At 31.1% G+C, this 18,938-nt stretch overlaps 4 protein-coding genes across 4 annotated transcripts; 1 reads left to right on the top strand and 3 right to left on the bottom strand.

Annotated features, from left to right (window-relative positions):
* Positions 1-20: 20 nt before the first annotated feature.
* LOC149054573 (uncharacterized) lies at positions 21-771 on the bottom strand. The gene has a single exon (XM_089229978.1). It carries the CDS (start codon positions 751-753, stop codon positions 88-90), a length of 666 nt encoding a protein of 221 aa, XP_089086104.1. The 5' UTR covers positions 754-771; the 3' UTR covers positions 21-87.
* Positions 772-1,611: 840 nt separating this feature from the next.
* LOC149054572 (uncharacterized) lies at positions 1,612-2,915 on the bottom strand. Its single transcript, XM_089229973.1, is given in 2 exon segments — positions 1,612-2,015; positions 2,018-2,915. Coding segments are annotated over 2 exon segments (963 nt in total). The 5' UTR covers positions 2,877-2,915; the 3' UTR covers positions 1,612-1,911.
* Positions 2,916-15,060: 12,145 nt separating this feature from the next.
* On the bottom strand, positions 15,061-16,777 carry LOC149054571 (uncharacterized). The gene is made up of 9 exons (XM_089229974.1): positions 16,643-16,777; positions 16,452-16,562; positions 16,112-16,153; positions 15,995-16,036; positions 15,846-15,887; positions 15,718-15,789; positions 15,461-15,655; positions 15,249-15,395; positions 15,061-15,138 (listed from the first exon to the last, which is right to left on the bottom strand). The coding sequence occupies exons 1-9, from the start codon at positions 16,775-16,777 to the stop codon at positions 15,061-15,063; spliced, it is 864 nt and encodes a 287-aa protein (XP_089086100.1).
* A 401-nt stretch (positions 16,778-17,178) lies between these two features.
* Positions 17,179-18,595, top strand: LOC149054570 (uncharacterized). Its single transcript, XM_089230136.1, has 2 exons — positions 17,179-17,347; positions 17,694-18,595. Exons 1-2 carry the CDS (start codon positions 17,179-17,181, stop codon positions 18,593-18,595), a joined length of 1,071 nt encoding a protein of 356 aa, XP_089086262.1.
* The last annotated feature ends 343 nt before the right edge of the window (positions 18,596-18,938 follow it).

The raw sequence follows: 18,938 nt of genomic DNA, 5'->3' as shown, positions 1-18,938 counted from the left end.
CAACCTTTGGACATATCCGTTACGACTCTTTTGCATAGGTCTCAAGTCGTAGCGGTCCATCCATAGTTTTCTATTCTCTACCTATAGTTATCTAAAATGTTTAATTAAATTATCATACCCCATTTTTCTTATCACGTGGTCAAATATACATTTTGTAAATTGTACATCAGTCCGAGGATCATGGGCATGTGTTATATTATGTGTCTTTTTACAAACTACATCATGTGTTTCTTGGAGGTTCAGCAATCTCCCTATTTTATCGAACTTTCCGATATCGGTTTCGAATATTATCTCTTTATTTGCTAGTTTTTCTAACCTTATGCTGAAATTTTGGTCGAACCTCGTGTCGTAACAAGTAATGTTAAGAACCGGAACCTGGTCTATTTTTAATTTATGTAATACTCTTACATCCGAATGTCCGTTCCATAGTACGATTATATTAATTTTATCTCCATGTGCTAAATATTCCTCTATATATTCCTTATCTAAATTATTTAATTCTGTGTTTAAACTTAACTCTAACTGTCCTAAACAAGTATCTCTCAACACTTCCTTACATCTAAAAATACGTTTAATTTCTTTTCTTACTACCACAACCTCTCGGTCCAATATAGGTCTGACCTCCGTGTTGGTTGGTAGTATTAACGGTCTTCCCTCCAATTTCCTTATTTTGTATCTGTCCAAACTATTGGATATGGCCCCGGATATCAGAACCATATCAGTCCTATTTATCATCGAAAATTCAAAATCCATGATGACAAACTTGTGTGTTTCTTTTCTGTTGATTAATTTAATAGGTCATTACTTTTAATATGTATAGTTTTAAATCTATTTTTACCCCCTATTTTATACTATACTTTATTATATTATACTTATATCTTCTTATATCTTATATATTTACGAATTATACTTAATTGTTATTTTTATATTTTTTTTTTTTTTAATTTTATTACTTTCTAATATTAATTATTTTACATTTCCCTTACAGTAATTTAATCTTTTATTCTTGGTGGAGATAAGGACAATCTGTCCGTTGTATCCCCCAGTAGTGGACTTTTAGGTCTTTCTTCCGCAATTATCGGTGTATCAACATAAAATGTACTTCGACTTGCTGGTATAGGGTGTGGGGTTATATTATATCGTGGTTTAATCGGTTCCCAAGTGTTTAATCTACACTTATATGTTATATATATAAATAACAATAGTATTGTCGCAAAGGTCATCAATCCTATTATTATATATATCAAGTAACTATTATTTTCATTATCGATCACATGTCCCGATTGCCTAAATATTTCGTCATCGATCATACTTTGTACGTCGTCTAAAGAATGTGTTAAATCATTTACGTTATCTAATTGATGTGAATCATGTCTGGTATTTATATTAGGTAGATTCAAGTTTTTAATTTGCCTAGGAAGCGTTGCTACCAATTTTCCTTCCCCTACTCGTGGTATAAAGTTAACGTAGTATTTAGATTTAATGTCTCTCGTTGGATTCAATATGATATCTTCTGCATATGCCCTATAGTCTTGATTTAGTTTGATTAGCCCCTGATGTTTTAGCTTTACTATATATGGTTCTCTATTTCCTTGGCATGTTATTGTTAAGGTTTCCCCACTAGTTGTATAGATCCATGCATTTGCATATTTTAATTTATGAAATATATTTTTAGATAATATGATAATACCTGCCTCGCATGAGCTTGGTAGAGTATCCGGATTTTTAAATAACGTTATTTCACATGGTTGGTTTTCCGACTCATGTTGAATAGGTTGAAATTCTGGACAAATTGTAAAAACTTCGGTTTCCTTACATTGAAGTAATTGCGTTTCCGTAAACGTGGTGTATTGCCTACGATTTCTAGTAATACCGATGTATTGGAATTCTGGTTTTAGAATGATACTGTGTTTATAATCTATATTTCCGTTTAATTGTGTTTCTATCGGGTGTGGTATAGGTAAAATCCTGTATAATGTTAATTCTATTTCCGTGATCAAAGGTATTCTAATTAAAAAAACTATTTGATTACCGCTATAAAAAACTGCCATTTTAGTAATTTTGCTTAGTTCATATATCTCGCTCGGTTTTGTACCCATTGGTAAATTAAAATTGAGTGGTAAAACTAACTTAATTTCAGTTAGATGTTTTGCAAGTTCCCGTGGCGTTATAAGCGACGGATGAAGTACCCCCGTTCTAGCTGCGTTTATAATCGCACTGATCGTGGTGGTTTCGTATGCGTATTGTGTTAGTAATGCCGTGAAAATACTGTGTATTCTATTCGTGAGAATCAGAGTTTCTAGTGTGTGTGTATTGTTTGCTAATTCGCTAATCTTTTTATATAACATCCCTTGTTTTTCTTCCAACTCCCCATATAATTTATTTATTTCGACGGCAGCCGTACTTACACCTATTATGGCTGATTTTACTACTGTCGTTTGATTTTTAAGTATATGGATCATATTCTCATTACTATGTTCTATCTGACCTATGTGTTCGGTTGTTTCCTTCGTACAGTCGTCATCGCATACTCCGAATAACGTTTTCATAGCCGATCCTATAAAGTTTACTAAACCTCGCTTAGCCCTATGACCTTTCGTAGTCGACTCACCCTTGCTATCGGACACATATCTGCCTATAGATTCATACATTTGCTCTCGTTGTATAGAGATTTCTTGGAACATCGTTTTCAATATATTATCAAACCGTGAACAGATTTCATATTCCATCAGCTTATCCTTGCAATGGCTGGTCATTGACATAATTTCATTATATAGTTTATCATGCCTAGCATCGTAATTTTCTAATGGTACATATGTTACGAACTCCCACATAGCCCCTTCGATTCTAACTACCCCTCGATTTTCGCAAAACATTGTTGTTTGATTTTTAAATTCTTCGATGGTATACGGAAGTTGTCCTTAACTCATTGTCACTAGTGTTAACCTACGTAATAATATACTTATTAGTACATGTTAGTATACATATACCTTATATTTAGTAACTTAATTAATTCCTATATTCCCGCCATTATTATTTATTCATTTATTTACTTTATTACTTTTTTTTTTCCTACTTAATCAATTACTTTCTACAGCGTACCTATTGTACATCTCTATCAATATTTACTAATTCTACTTCCTTTATTAATTTATTTATCTACGTGATTAACTTATAGTTTATTTCTTATATTATACTATCTTTCGTGTTACTTTCATATTTTATTCAGCATTCTGTTTGTCTCATTTCCTGACCTTCACTTAGCGTTTGTACCATATATCTGTACCTACTTTTATGTACACATCTATAATTACATTTAATAAAAAGGGCTAATAATATAGTCATCATTGACAATGATCCAGTTAAAACGTAGACCATGTAGTTTAAAAGATTTATATTCCCATTAGTTTTTGCCTTTTTATCACTCTTTTCCTTCTCTGTATACACAGTTTCGAATATACTATTCGTGTTATTGATACCGTTGTCGTCCATATTCAATTTATTAATTATTTCATCATCAGATGCGTCGTAAAATTTAGTATGTTTGTGACTGTTCTGTCCAGCGTCCGTGGTTCTTTGTGGTACCTTGATCATAAAACTTGGCGTATATTGCGTGGTCGCCCTCTTTACTCTAGTTGTGGGTGGATTATCGGTCGTAAGTTTAGTGGCATTATCCGTTCGTGTCGTCATAGTAGTGGTCGTCGCGTTGTCTTGCTTAACCAAACTCGTTCCATTAACTGATCTCGTTGCTTCAGCTATTGATAATGTCGAATTGATGATTGATTCTGTCCTTGCTGTTTCATTCATATTATTCGTAGCGGTGGTAGAGTTCAAACTATCAGGTAGGGATCTCTTCTTCACTTCAGTTCCCCCTTGTGCCACTTCTGTTGCTTCCGTAGTCTGTATTTCCATTACCGGTTCCAAATCCAATATGTGGTGCACTAAGTAAAGGTTATTAGCAATAACGGTCGTATCCTCTTTACCATCTAAACTCATTATAACCAATACACACTTCCTTTCTAGCACCATCATTCTTGGGTGATCTCTTACTCCTACTTCCATATCATCGCCACTTGACGTAGTACACTTAATTCGCAATTTGTTTAAGTTACACCTCCGTCCATACATATAAGGTATTAATATATCATTATGTTGAGTTTCCGTCACGTTTTTGATAACTACGTTACCCGCCGTGTATTTATAATATATTTTAGTTTGCACACTTGACTCGTCCGGAATGTCTGAGTCCCCGTGGGCTGCCATTACGATCATTAATCTATAATAGTACATTTTCTTATTACTATTTTGGGTTTATACCTATTTACTTATGCAAATATCTTCTTTTTATTATTATTCCATTTCTTCACTTATTTACTACTTATATCTATATCTAATTTCGCTAATTGCGTACTACTCTATTATTACTTATGTCTATTACTTTTTCTTTATACAATATTTAATTATCCTTTTTTTTTTTATTTACTTTATACCATGGTCTCATAGTATTTCTTTACATCGTTCTTATGCACGGTGACCCGCTGTCTACCTCGTGCTATTACCACGTTTTCACTATCTAGTACTTCTAGAATTTCATATGGTCCTTTCCATAACGCGCTTAATTTATTCTTTTGGGTTTTATCTTTAAGTAATATTAGATCTTTTATCCTTAAGTCCTCACTGTGAACCTTTTTATCATAATGATTTTTAGATTTTCTTTTCTTTTGTATTAACCTTTCTCTCGCGATTTTATGCGACTCTTGCATTTTCTATTTTAGATCGAATACATAATCGTCATAATTATACCTAGGTTCTGGATTACATTTTAATTTTACTGGTATATCTAAATCTCTTCCATATAACAACGTATACGGTTGGTAATTAGTTGCGGTGTGTTCTGTCGAGTTATATACGAATAGTGCGTAAGGCAGTAACTGATCCCAATTATTTAAATCTTTATCTACGTAATGTCTTAGATATTCGGCTAAAGTTCTATGTGACCTTTCTAAACTACCGTTGGTTTGTGGATGATAAGGACTTGTATTTATTTTGTTAATCTCTAGTAATTTACATACTTCGGAAAAGATTTTGCTAAGAAAATCAGTGCCCTGATTTGTTAAAATCGTTTGAGGTATTCCATGCACGCATACGAACTTAGTAACAAATTCTTTCGCTACCGTATTCGCCGTGTGGTCATGTAACGGGACTCCCAACGAATATTTTGTCAAATCGTCTTGAAAAGTAAGTATGTACTTGAAACCTGACTCAGTTTCTATTAATGGTCCTACAATGTCCATAAATAATTTTTCGAATGGTTTAGAACTTGTCGTAGTGATTACCATGGGACTTCTATGATGTTTGTTAGTAGTTTTATTCGCCTGACATGAAGCACAACCTTTTATGTAATCTTTTATTTCCTGTTTTAAATTTGGCCAGTTAAATTGCCGTTTAATTTTTTTATATGTTCTATGTATTCCTGCGTGACCTCCTAGTAAAGAATCGTGAAATTGTTTAAAAATAACTAATTTTTCTTCCTTACTGTATTCTAATTTAGTACAGATTATTATCTCGATGTTTGTGTTACGAAATACATATCGTATCATAGATCGAACTTTTGCCCAATCTAAACCGTCTTTCCGCCCTATCTGGTTCATAGCTAACTTAGTTAATGAATGTTTTTCGCAGAAATATTTTAAATTCAATAATGCTAGATGCATATTTTCATACGTCGCTAATTGCTTTTGTTTACTTTTCGTTATCAAAAATATTATATATCTCTCGTCCGTTATTTTACAACGCCCCCGATATCCTTATTCGATTTTAGCGTTTTATCCTTTCCGAATCTTTGTTTTAGTTCGTAATTTATTCCTGACCTAAAATTATAATACTTTTCTATTTCTGACACTATATTTCCGACTTAACGCGTCTACATTCGCGTTTTGTACACCTGGTTTATACCTAATTTCATATGTATATTGTTCCAATTCGATTCTCCACCTTGCTAATTTAGATAGAGGATCTTTTAAGTTAAACAACCAAGATAATGGTCGATGATTTGTAAGAATCGTGAACTTTCTACCGTAGAGATATGGTCTGAAATGTTTAACCCCAAATATAATTGCTAAACATTCTAATTCCGTTGTTGAATAATTCGCTTCCGACTGACTCAACGTCCTAGACGCGTATGATATAGGTAGATCGCTCCCTATCTTTCCTTGTGATAATATTGCTCCTAGCGCTTTCCCACTCGCGTCGGTCGTAAGTATAAATTCTTTCGTAAAATCTGGGTATTGCAAAATTGGTTCTGAACAAAGTAATGTTTTTAATTTATCAAACGCTTGTTGACAATCATCGTCCCAATCGAACTTTACATCTTTCTTTAACAACCTAGTCATCGGTCTAGCTATCGAACTATAATTTTCTATAAACTTCCGGTAATATCCACTAAGTCCTAGAAAACTTTTTATTTGTTTTACATTCTTTGGTATTGGAAAATCTAGAACTGCAGTAACTTTCTTTGGGTCTGGTTTAATTCCATGTTCCGAAATTATATGTCCTAGGAACAGGCATTCTCGTTTTAGAAATTCACATTTGTCTGGTTCTATTTTTAGATTATGTATACGTAATCTTTCGAATACGCTAATTAATTTATTGTTATGGTCACTTAAGTTTTTCGCGTATATTATTATGTCATCTAAATAAACTAAACACTTTACTCCAATTAGTCCTGATAAAACGTTTGCCATCATACGTGCGAACGTACTGGGTGCTGACGCCAATCCCATCACTAATCGCTTAAAATGGTAATGACCTTGACCTGTTGAAAAGGCCGTAAGCTCTCTAGAATCTTTTGCTAAAGGTACCTGATGGTATCCCGCTCGAAGGTCGAGTAGAGTGAAAAGCTGACATTGACCTAGTTGGTCTAGAATCTCTGTGATATTCGGTAAAGGGTGGAATTCGTTTAAGGTAACATTATTTAATGCCCTGAAATCTATAACTACTCGAAACTTTTCCTTCCCTGACGCGTCTGCCTTCTTTTTCACTAATAAGAGTGGTGCGTTAAACGGACTCATACTCCGTTCTATGATATCGTTTTCTTCCATTTTCGCAAGTTCTGCCTCAATTATAGGTAACTGCGCATGCGGTAGCCTATATGGTTTTCGATGAACTGGGGCTTGGTCAACAGGTAATTTAATTACGTGTTCTGCCGCTGTTGTCATAGTTAAATAATCGTTCTCTAAATAAAATATGTCGGCATATTGCTCACAAATTTTTATTATCGTTTCGCGTTCTTCCGTATTTAAATGGTCACTCCTAATAAGACTTTTTATTTTATCTACGCGTGCATTATCATGAACTATATTTTTTATTTCGTGATTATCTGTATCCACGTCATATTCATATGATATTTTATTAATCTGCGCTAATTTCACTTCCTGTGCTACTTCTGATATGTTTAATACACTAACTGTAATCTTGCCATTTTTAACCGTATTATATATATTTGCGCAATATACATCCTCTGATAATTGTTGTTTATTTATTAAAATATTTTTATTTTCCATATCGGGATCTGCAATCGGTATGCAAACCACCGTTTCCGTTCGCGGTTTTAATGTGAAACATATTTTATTTTCGTTAAAGTCATTTTTATCTTTTATTGTTAATGTACTATTTGCGATATCGATTATAGCGTTATTTTCTATCAGAAATTTCTGTCCTAGTATTCCGTCCTTATCGACCGGAAACTGTTTATCTACTTCAAAAAAGTCAGTTTTAAATTCGTTTTTATCTATTATTAATGTAATTATTGTACGTCCAATTGTAGGAACTATTTTTTCGTTTATGCCTTTTAGATAAATTTTTTCATTTTCATTTATTATCGTGTTATTAGCTAATTTATTTATTTTTATTAAATTTAAATCGCTACCCGTGTCTAATAGTAATTGAACGTTTTCTGTATTAAAACTAGGTGATTGTAACATTATATGATTTTGAATTATAGCTGTTGAAATGCGTAAGCATCGCTCTGTGAGGGTTCTGAATCGATTATTTGATGTACCAATCTCACCCCACTCGAGGTTGGCATCTGAGCGTTTCCCGACGAATTTGCGTTATTCCTATCGTTTCGCTGTTTTGTGTAACAACTCGAAATTTCGTGTCCTCTTTTATTGCAATAGGTGCAACTCAGTGGTTCCACTACGTTATTATTACTATTGTTGTTTCTACGCGGATTGAAATTTGGAATTTGTTGTCTATTCATATTAATGTTTTGTCTCAGATTTTGACCTGCCTGCCTACAGTCTCGTGCGAAATGATTTGTGCCGCCACAGATATAGCATCCTGCGTTATTTGGCGATATCCTGTTTTGATTATTATTACGCTGATTAAAATTGCTCTGGTTTTGTCTTCCGTTATTATATCCGTTCCGATTAAAATTTTTATCGAATGCATTATTATATACGTTATTATTAGTTCGCCTATTAGAGTCGTTAAACCCGTTGTTATAATTATTGTATCTATTATTTCCGTGATTAAAATTTTGTTTGTTACTATTATTATCATTTTCTTGTTTCCTAAACTTATTTTCAAGTACATTTCCCCCGTTTAAATCTTGTCTTTCCAAGTTTTTCCGTAATTTTTCTACATCTAAATTAGCGTTATATTCGGTTTCTTCGTCTTTCGCTACCTGCATAGCATCCTCTAAAGTTTTTGGATCCCTAGCTTTTAGTGCAAGATTTAAATGTTTCGGTAACCCGTTAACAAAAATTATTAATGCCTGATTTTTAAGTTGACTTTTATAGATTTTGGCTTCGGCTTCATTTAATTTCTCTGTTGCAATTGTACATAATTTATAATAGATTTCTTCGATTCGACTCGCGTACTCCGCGACGCATTCGTTTTCTTTCATACGCGCAAAGTGTAACCCTAAAGCCAGTGTCCTCTCAGATGACTTATGTTCAAAAGCTCCCTTTCAAATTGACTTTATACTATTCCATGTACTAGTCTCGCGGTATTTACATGCTTCTAAAGCATTTCCGGCTAACTTCGAATTTATTACTTTAACTAACAAATCTAATTTATCCTTATCTACTGCTTTTACAACAATATCACACGTATTAATAAATTCCGCGACATTATTCGCGCCCGTACATATCGGTATAAGGGACGTAGCTTTATCGAATTCCATTTCTAGTGTAGCGTTACTAACTTTTCTGGGTCGTTTTTCTGCGACTAATTCCGTGTGTACTACCCCCGGATCAGATCGAGTTCCTCCTCTTCTAGGTAAACTACTCGGTGTTTCAATTAAATCTACCCAAGCTATTCCCTTAGCTGTTCTTAAATACCTATCTTGGTCAGAATATTGTGGACTCGGGTATTCAATTGTTTTATTCAAATCGATTAACTCTTCGATTTTTACTATATTTGTTTCGGCAGCTACTATGCTAGCACCGCTTGCCTCTCCTACCTGTACGCCTATGTCCGCAGTACTATCGTTATTTATTTCCGTTAAATTCCCTGTCGGATTCTCTGACGTATCTCCCAAATTTTTATTCGTCAATGTATATTTTATTCATTTAGTAAAATTATTTAAATAAAATTATTTATTTATTTTATGTACCTAAAATTTAAATACCTAAGTTGTATTCTAATTTCGCTAACTATTATATCACTATTTCTTTAATAACCACTATTGATTATTAATTTTATAACTGTTCAAAATATTTATTTTGAAATTCTTAATTTAATTACCTAGTAATAGTAACTATAATATTTATTACCCAATACTCCAATATTCACTATGATTTATTTCTCACTAATTATTTAATATAATGCTTATTCTAGGGCCCCTAAGCTACTCTATTATATATCTTTTCTCAATTACCCTTTATTCAATTTTACTCTTTAGTATTTCTCTTTTAATTCAACTTATATATGTATGTGCGCACATTTATTTCAAATATTTATTCACTTATTTATTTCTTCTTTTTAAAACTCAATTATCCATTTATATCAATATTTCTCAAAATCACAAAAATTATGGTTTAACTACCATTTAATAAACTCTCAATTATTTTTTTAACTTGTAACGTCACAGAATTTTAGGCCCTATTATTATACGAAACCAATGGGTACACCTATTACCTACAATATAAAATGAGCACACCTGTCGGTCCGTGACCATCCCAGTATTAATAGCGCGCCCGCGATTACCACTATGTTATGTAATAAATGATCCCCGACCTCCCCGCCTGCAGCAGTGTTCACCGTAGTCACCACAGCATGCCGCCATCGGCTGCCGTTGGCGCCTCTGTCGCGTCCGTCGGTGCGCTCGCCGCAGTACAATTATCTCAATTAATCTATATATTGTAAAAGTCCCGCAATACGCCTACCCTGATTTTTCCCACTGCGACATCATTTGCGACAACAGCGGCCAGCGACCGGACACCGTTCGACACCATTTTTTTTTCTTCTTCTCACCAACGTCTCCTGGACACCACGTCTCTGTCAAGACGCGCCGGTTCTCGTTCTCTCGTGTTACGCAACCTCGTGTCCACGACCAGTCTATTGATTTTTTCATTATTGTCCAACGCTGTCAACGCCTGTTATGATGGGCTAAGCAAAACCACGGGCCCGATGTCGGTTGAAGCTGCCGTCGTTCCAGTGCCCGACGCCGATGGGCCATGTCGACCACGTGCGTGTCGATGGTCAACAGGCCAGCTCATCACAGCCGTCGGTCACTAATACCTGACCAACATCGTCAACCAGCCACTCAGCTCAAGTCATCACTTCAACGCGTAATATGTATCACACCATTCCCCCCAAAACCCTTGTCACCTTATAATAATATATACGATATTTGTTAGACATGCGTCCTATCGCTCCTCTCATTCCGATTACCGTCCCTAGCGATATGCAGGGCGGTAACCCAATGGTTGGCGAGGTAACTCGGTGAACAATATATATATATTAGTATTCCGCCGAACCTCGTGGGCCGATCCGTGGTTTCGTTTCGTCCCTATATCTATATTTCCTAATGTTTGTCACGTGCCAAATTATATACTAAAACTGTGTATGCCAAATTATATACTAAAACTGTGTATGCCAAATTATATACTAAAACTGTGTATGCCAAATTATATACTAAACTGTATACCAAATTATTATATTCCCCATGGTAATTCTGTGTGCGAGAGCCACCTCCAATTTATAAATTTATTAACTATTATACTATGTAAAATATATTCCCCATCATTACCCTAAAACCTCATGTTTTCTTTATTTATTAGTGCTTTATCACTATTTATTATGTTATATTTTTTGTCTCCCCTTATAAATGAATCTTTGGCGTTCATTCGTCACTGCGTGTATCAAAGCCTGTGAGTTCCACCGACTTGGCCCTTGGGTCATCACGCGGTGCGGCTCACAGGTCATGAGTAAAGTGTTCCCCCTTTACTCATGGGTGGTTTATTGGGACCTTAAAAGCCCGTAATCTCACATATGGCGACCGTGACAGGACTTAGTCCTAAAATCCCCCTTATAACTAATAAATACTTTTTTTTTCTTCTCTCTGTCCCTTAACAATATTACAAACTCAAAATTATCAAAATATAAATTTCTATGGCAAAAATGGCAATATCAGTATAGGTAAAACATGTATAAAAAAAAGAAAAAATTTCCTCATGGCATGGCAACATTTATCATCCACTTTCATCTTCAAAACTATTATTCTCCTGTAACGCAGACACATTTTAATTCAATCTCCTAAAATCCTTAATATTATTACTCCCCAAACCTCTCAAGTTTTTTTAAATATTTTATTCAAAATATGACGATGTTATTCTCCTAGAGAGATATTTTATTATATTGTGAACTTAATGATGGTCATATTATTAATTATTTACTTTTGGTACAAAAAAAAAATACTGTTATCCTATTATATTATGTGAAAAATGTTATACTACCAAGGTAAATATTAACTTACCATTATTTTTATGTTTCCCCCATGACAATGTTTGTTATCCAGTTAATCATTTCAGAAATTGTTCCTGCTGGTGTGTGTGTGCCGGATTGGAGGCGGCAGCGGCGCTTTGACGGTGTCGGTATGTGCTGACAGCTGCGGCGACTGGACGACCGAACACTGCTGGTGACCCGTTTTTTTTTCCCTTTTTGGTATGATTATAATATTTTTCCCCTTGTATGACCCCCCTTAATATGTTCCCTAGACCCGTATTCCTCCCCTGTATAACATAGTTAGGAATTTTTTTATTATAGTGCTGCGATAACTTACACTTTTTCCCCAAGACCACATGGTCAATTATAACCAGAAGTTAAAATGAGATTACCTATATCTCAATTTAACGATACCCAAACAGTCATAATTGATAATAAGTAATAACTATAATAACAATTAGTAATAAGTACAAATAGTACAATGGTCATATCAATTGGACATTGGCACCTTCTATCCAATCTAATCTCCACTCCCACCAGGACAAGTCGAGTGAACAACATCAAACTTGCAGCCCGCAGCTGCATGCACAGCCTAACCTAACATTTTACAATTTACCAACATGGTTACAATGGTTACATAATGTAGCACTTGTTATTTATTCTTGGTATACTGTCTTATCACTTATCACTGATTCACATGTCATTATTATTATTATACTATAGTAAATATTAAATAGGTAATATAAAATAAAAATAGGTACTATAAAAAAAAAAATTAATAGTCTAAAATATTAAATAATAAATAGTAATTTATATTTTGTATTCAATTATTTAAATGTTTCAACTTTATGCAGTGATCAGTATTATAGTATAATAAATACATTGTAATGATATTACGTAGGTATAGATTTGTCGCCAACATGTTTACAGAAAACAGTTTGGCGTATCCGGCATTCAGTACCACAATAAAAAATAAATAAATACAAGGTACCTACCTACATATATTAAAATTATTTCAAGTTTATCAATTAATAAATTGCATGAAGAGTCTTTACTATTCAATTTGAGGGAATGTCAAGTTCAATTAAGTAGATCTTAAACCAGTTAAACCAAGCAATTAAAATGTGATCCTTATTATTTTCAAGACATTCGCGATATAATGCACCCATGTCTTCAAAAACTTCCATTTTTAAGAAAGTATTTTATTTAAACGTTAAATTACCAACAAAGAAGGTGTAATGTGTACTTATCAATGCAAGTATCAAACAAGATATAAAGCGAGAAAAATGTTTATTTGATAATATTTAACAGTGACATACATATTAACGTACATTATTTCATTGCTCGAACAACAACTAGCCTAAACTAGAAAAAATATTTTTCAATAATATGTATGCAAATTGAAAACTGTAGTATTTTGATTTATTAATAAATAAAGTACTGTAATAAAACTAACAAGTTTAATCAATTGATAACTTTCAATACCACGGGTCATCAAGAAGTATGGACTAGTTACCGACTGTTATAAAAAAAGTCTAGTCATAAAATGTAAGTATAAACAACTATATAAGGTATATTATGTTAAATAATACTATAACATACTATTTAAATTATATTTTATCATTTATGTTCCATAAATATGATCCAATTACAATTAGTTTACCGTTTGATGTGCATGAACAATGAACATACATGGAGCATTAACTGGTGATGAATATTATTTGGATTTATCTACATTTTCATCATTGTCAAAACAAATTCAAATAGAAAGTCTTATCACATAATGTAAATAACTAAATACCTATAAGATCTTTACGTATTAATATTATACGCTTAAATAATAATAAAAGTTAAATAATTCAATTCTAAATAGTGAATAATGAGTTAATTAATGACTATTTAATAATAAATAGTCAATAAAATGTATTTTTTATAAGTAAATAATACATTATGAAGATATTATTAATAAACAATTTTTTATTTTATTTTATCATTTAGGTAAAAGTGACTTTCCAAATGGATTTCATAATTCAAAAATGTATACTTACAACATTGAATATCACATAATATCTTGATTGTTCGAATATTAATATACATAGTACATACAGTATACCGTCTATGCAATCTTCTACTGTTTATATGTAGGGAAATTATCAACTATTTGTGTAGATACCAATAGATAAATTAAGTATGATTAAATCAGTTAAATTATTTAAAAAAAATTTATGTTATAGTTGTTATAATTTGAATAATATTACTATACTGAGAAAAATCTAAAAATTTAAAAAAATGCTTAGTAAATACAACTTTTTCTGAATTTAACAAAATGTGAAATTAAAGTCTAAACTCTATTTTTAGAGATCATAATTAAATAATTTTAATTTTTTTTCAAATTTATCTATATCTTTGTCACAAATGAGGTGAATTATAAGCAGGAAACTTTTTTTTTTTTAGAAGTAATGATTAGATTTGTTGGATTACTAAAAGATTTTAGATTTTACACAAATACTCTGCTTATGCAATCCGTTAAGTAAATTCTAATATTTTTTAGTATATTTAGTGAATTTGGTCAGTATTTCAGAAAAAAAAATGATTTTGATAAATTTGTATCTTAACAGCAATCATTGGTGTGCACAATTGCATACCTTGAACGTAGGTTTCCTTCAATAACAAAAAGATAAATACTAATAGATATAAAGTGTATGTATAGTTTTAAAATAGTCATGATCATGACTATTAGTTGTTCATGCTTATGAACTGTTAATTTATAGGTAGTTATTAATAATACTGTTTTATTACAATTAAAGTTAAACAAAAAGTTGATTTTTAAATTATACACCTGCGCATGCCTAAAACAACAATATATTTGATTCATCTTTTTGGATTTAATATGTAAAATGTATGTTTAATTGATATTATTGGATTATTACATAAAAGTTAAACAGTAGTGCCCACAAATATCATTTAGTGCAAGTTTGTTAATGTTGCTGTTAAGATACATACCTTTTAGTACATACGTATTCTAAGTAGGTATCAAAATAAACAAATTATTATTTAATAATTAGAATAGTATTTTATTTAAAGGTTTTTTTTTTAAACATTATTATTTTATGGCCAACATTTAGGTTTTTGATAACGAATAACCTGTCCTCTTTTTCGGTCTTGAATAGGACACCTTGGTGTATTCTTAAACATAAAATAAAGTATAAATCATTATTTAGTCATGTAAATACATATAATGAATTACAATAAATTATTAAATATGGGAAATAGTACAAAAAACAAATTAATATTACCTTATTATTTTTATCTTCCCAATAAACATATCTTGCTTTAGCTTTCCTTATAATACATTGATCCTCCACAGTTAGTTCGCCAATTTTGAGACCATTTAAAATTTCCAAAAATTTACTGTGCTTAGGACACCACCATTCAGTACAACTCTAATAAAATACAAATTATAAATATGAGATAAAATCTATTTTCAATTAATTTAAATTATCAATACATCATTTGTCTTCAATGTGTCATCAAATACATTTATCACACTGCTTATTTCATCTTTTAATTTTAATTCCTCCATTTTTGAACATACAAGTTTTTCTATAAAAGAAATTTTGGATTCGATCGGCAGTAAATCATCTTTCTTAGCATAATTAGGTAACATAAGAGATGAGGTTAAGCTATGAAGGGTTTGGTGCTCCTGAAAGTAAATCATTTTAATATAGTAAAATATGTTGGATATGTTTTTTATTCACTATTCACTTTTTTTTTTTCTTTGTGATGTTCTGTCTTATCCTTCACCTCAATAGTGGCCATTTTTTGCTTAAGTAATTCCTACAACTATAACAGTTAATATTTTTTGTTTAAATGATTTTGCTACTTGTACTTACAATGTCTTTCTCTAAATAATCATTTTTGGTTTTAAGTGCTGACTATAAGAAAAAAAAAAATGTAATTTGTAATTAATATTATTTATGATTGTAAAGCATTATTTATTTCACTAAATTAAATATCAATTTTGCAAGTATAGTATACTTACATTGTCTTCTTCCAAAATTTCCTTTTTGGTTTTAAGTATAGCCTATAATGTATAAAAAAAAAAAAAAAATTGTAACTAATATTATTAAGCATGTTTTATTTTTATTTTTAAACGTACATATTTTTCTTTATATGCTTTTTCTTGAACTTTTAATGTTACCTAATAATATTATGTTATTGTTAATAAATTATATAATATGTAATTTTTTTTCATTATTTATTATTAGGACAATGAAGTTATTGCATTAAAAAACAAAATAAATTGATTGCATTTTTGCACTAAAAATGACAAAATTTGCATTTATTTCAATAAAACGTGTTTTGTATGAAATCATAGTTAACTGAAAGTCTGAAACATATTTTAAGCTCACTTAGCAATGAATATATTAAATATCTACAAAAAAAATATGAAAATGCTACAACTTCACTGCCTGATTTACTATAATTTGGTCACTTACAAGTTCTTCAGTGAGTGACTTATTTTCAGTTTGAAGCTGAATCACTTCTTCAGCATAGTAACTGCTTTCAACTTTTTTATTGTTAAGTTGCTCATTTAACGTATGGTATTGCTGTTAATTTGTGTATTATTGTTTTCAGAATAAAATTTAAAGTAAAATTGATGTGCATATTAATTTAAATTTTTACATACCTGACGTAGAGTATCCATCTCATTCATTGCATCTTTAAATGCAGACTTGAAAAACTCTAACTCACTCATAACGTCATCTTGATTGTTTTTTAAATATTCACTATATAATGTACCGACATCTTCAAAAACTTCCATTTTTAAGAAAGTATTTACTTTAAGCTTCAAATAAAGAAGTAGAAAATAATTAATAAATGTTAAATAAAGAGACTAAAGAAAGTGTAATGTGTGTGCAATGCAAGTATCAAACAAGATATGAAACAAGAAATACTATAAAAAAAAAACTATACATACCATTTACCTGTGTACAACACACTGCAGAATATCAAAATTTCCAGTTAGATACTATTTATAATATAATAATCAAGATTAGATAAGTTTCATATCTAGGTTTTGGAAATTCAGCTTTTTTTTAAAATGCATTTTGTATTTATTAATTGGATTTTCTAATACAACTCGATACGAGACATATTGTCCATAATGTACATATTATACATATAGACAACTTATTTTATTTAGTAATTTAATTTAATTTAATAATGCCTGCTATTTATAGTAATACAGAGTATTCTGATATGTTAGCTATTTTTTATGAATGTGGTAAAAGCACATTAAATGCCTCTCGTCAATACCTACAAAAATTTCCAGACCGAAAACAACCTTCACGGGCAACATTTACCAACGTTGAAAAAACATTGCGTCAAACAGGTAGAATTCAATTTTAATAATTGACAAAAATATAAATATTTTTATAAATTATATAAGTAAGTACCTACTTACAAATTACAATCTATCGTAGCAGATATTTTGTAAAAAAACTAAAAGAAATATTAAATTAAGTGTAACATCATTTTATTTAAAAAAAATACAATTCAGTCTATGTATAATATAATAGAAAATAAAATAAAATATTGTATAAACATGAATTTGAATTAATAGGTATCTTTTAGACAATAATTATATTAAATATTATTATGGAATTAATATGCAACTGCATTGACATTTTTAAAAATAATTTATTAAATGAACTAAAAAAATAAAAATGTTTGTACAGGGAGTTTTCCAAATGGCCATCGGTTAAAAAAAAATTACACTGCTATAGATGATGCTCAAAATGTTGATGTTCTAGCTGCATTTAGTACCACACCACAAGCATCAATAAGATCCATAGCTCGGCAAACAGATATCAGTAAATCAACTGTACATCGCATATTAAAAAACAATTTATTTCACCCGTTTAAATTGCATTGCGTTCAAGGGTTAAAACCGTCAGATCCAGAAAGAAGACTCCAATTCATATCATTAATAGTTAGTTTATATGATCAGGATAGTAATATTTTGAACAAAATATTGTGGACTGATGAAAGCTGTTTCACCAATAACGGTATGGTAAATCGCCATAACACACATTATTGGAATGATTCAAATCCATTTTGGACAAGAGAAACAAAGTCCCAGGTTCGATGGTCCACAAATGTATGGTGTGGTATATTAAATAATACATTAATTGGTCCATACTTTTATGAAGGAACCTTAACTGGTGAGCGTTATTTGGATTTTCTGGAAAACATTTTGCCAACATTGCTGGAAAATGTCCCTCTTGATATTCGAGACTGTATGTGGTTACAACAAGATGGTGCTCCCCCACATAATGCTAATGTGGTTAAAAATTATTTGAACCATAGTTTTCCGTTGCGATGGATTGGAACAAACGGTCCTGTTAAATGGCCACCACGTTCTCCAGATCTTACTCCATTGGATTTTTTTTTATGGGGATATTTAAAAGATCGTGTGTATACTGAACAATCCACTTCATTAGTTAATTTGAAAGAGCGCATCATAGTAGCATGCAGGTCCATAACCCTGGAAATGTTGAATTCAGTAACTGCGTCAATATTACAACGATACGAAAAATGTGTATCAAATCATGGAGGTCATTTTGAAAATAAATTATAGTAGTTTAAGTATGTTCTTCAAAATAAATAATCAGTTACATTAATGTTTTACAATAAAATAAATTGATACTAAATACAATTTAAGAATTTAATATGTATTAAATATTAATTATTAAACTTAATTCAACACAAAAATATGTAATATTATTGATTAAACTTAATAATTTTGATTATTGATAATACCACAGAATAAAAGATAATAATATTCATTATCCACTATCCACTATCACCAAATAACATAATCATTATCACTGTAAATAATGATAATTTTGACGAAATCACAATTTAGGATAGTAGTATCTAGTAGTATTATTGTTCTGTGGTAGTATCAGTACTATCACCTT

Source organism: Diuraphis noxia, unplaced genomic scaffold, assembly GCF_037042655.1.
Source record: "Diuraphis noxia isolate RWA-SAM2 unplaced genomic scaffold, SU_Dnox_SAM2 contig0006, whole genome shotgun sequence".
In the NCBI taxonomy this organism is placed as follows: domain Eukaryota; kingdom Metazoa; phylum Arthropoda; class Insecta; order Hemiptera; family Aphididae; genus Diuraphis; species Diuraphis noxia.
This window is presented reverse-complemented; position numbering and strand designations above follow the sequence as displayed.

Bases quoted from the DNA above. Each gene is read 5' to 3' on its own strand.
- LOC149054573 (XM_089229978.1), bottom strand. From the start codon at position 753: ATGGATTTTGAATTTTCGATGATAAATAGGACTGATATGGTTCTGATA.
- LOC149054571 (XM_089229974.1), bottom strand. From the start codon at position 16,777: ATGGAAGTTTTTGAAGATGTCGGTACATTATATAGTGAATATTTAAAA. The intron at 15,790-15,845 runs GTAAGTACAAGT...TTATAGTTGTAG, and splicing joins ATTATTTAGAGAAAGACATT to GAATTACTTAAGCAAAAAAT. The intron at 15,396-15,460 runs GTATTGATAATT...GTATTTTATTAG, and splicing joins ACACATTGAAGACAAATGAT to AGTTGTACTGAATGGTGGTG.
- LOC149054570 (XM_089230136.1), top strand. From the start codon at position 17,179: ATGCCTGCTATTTATAGTAATACAGAGTATTCTGATATGTTAGCTATT. The intron at 17,348-17,693 runs GTAGAATTCAAT...ATGTTTGTACAG, and splicing joins AAAAACATTGCGTCAAACAG to GGAGTTTTCCAAATGGCCAT.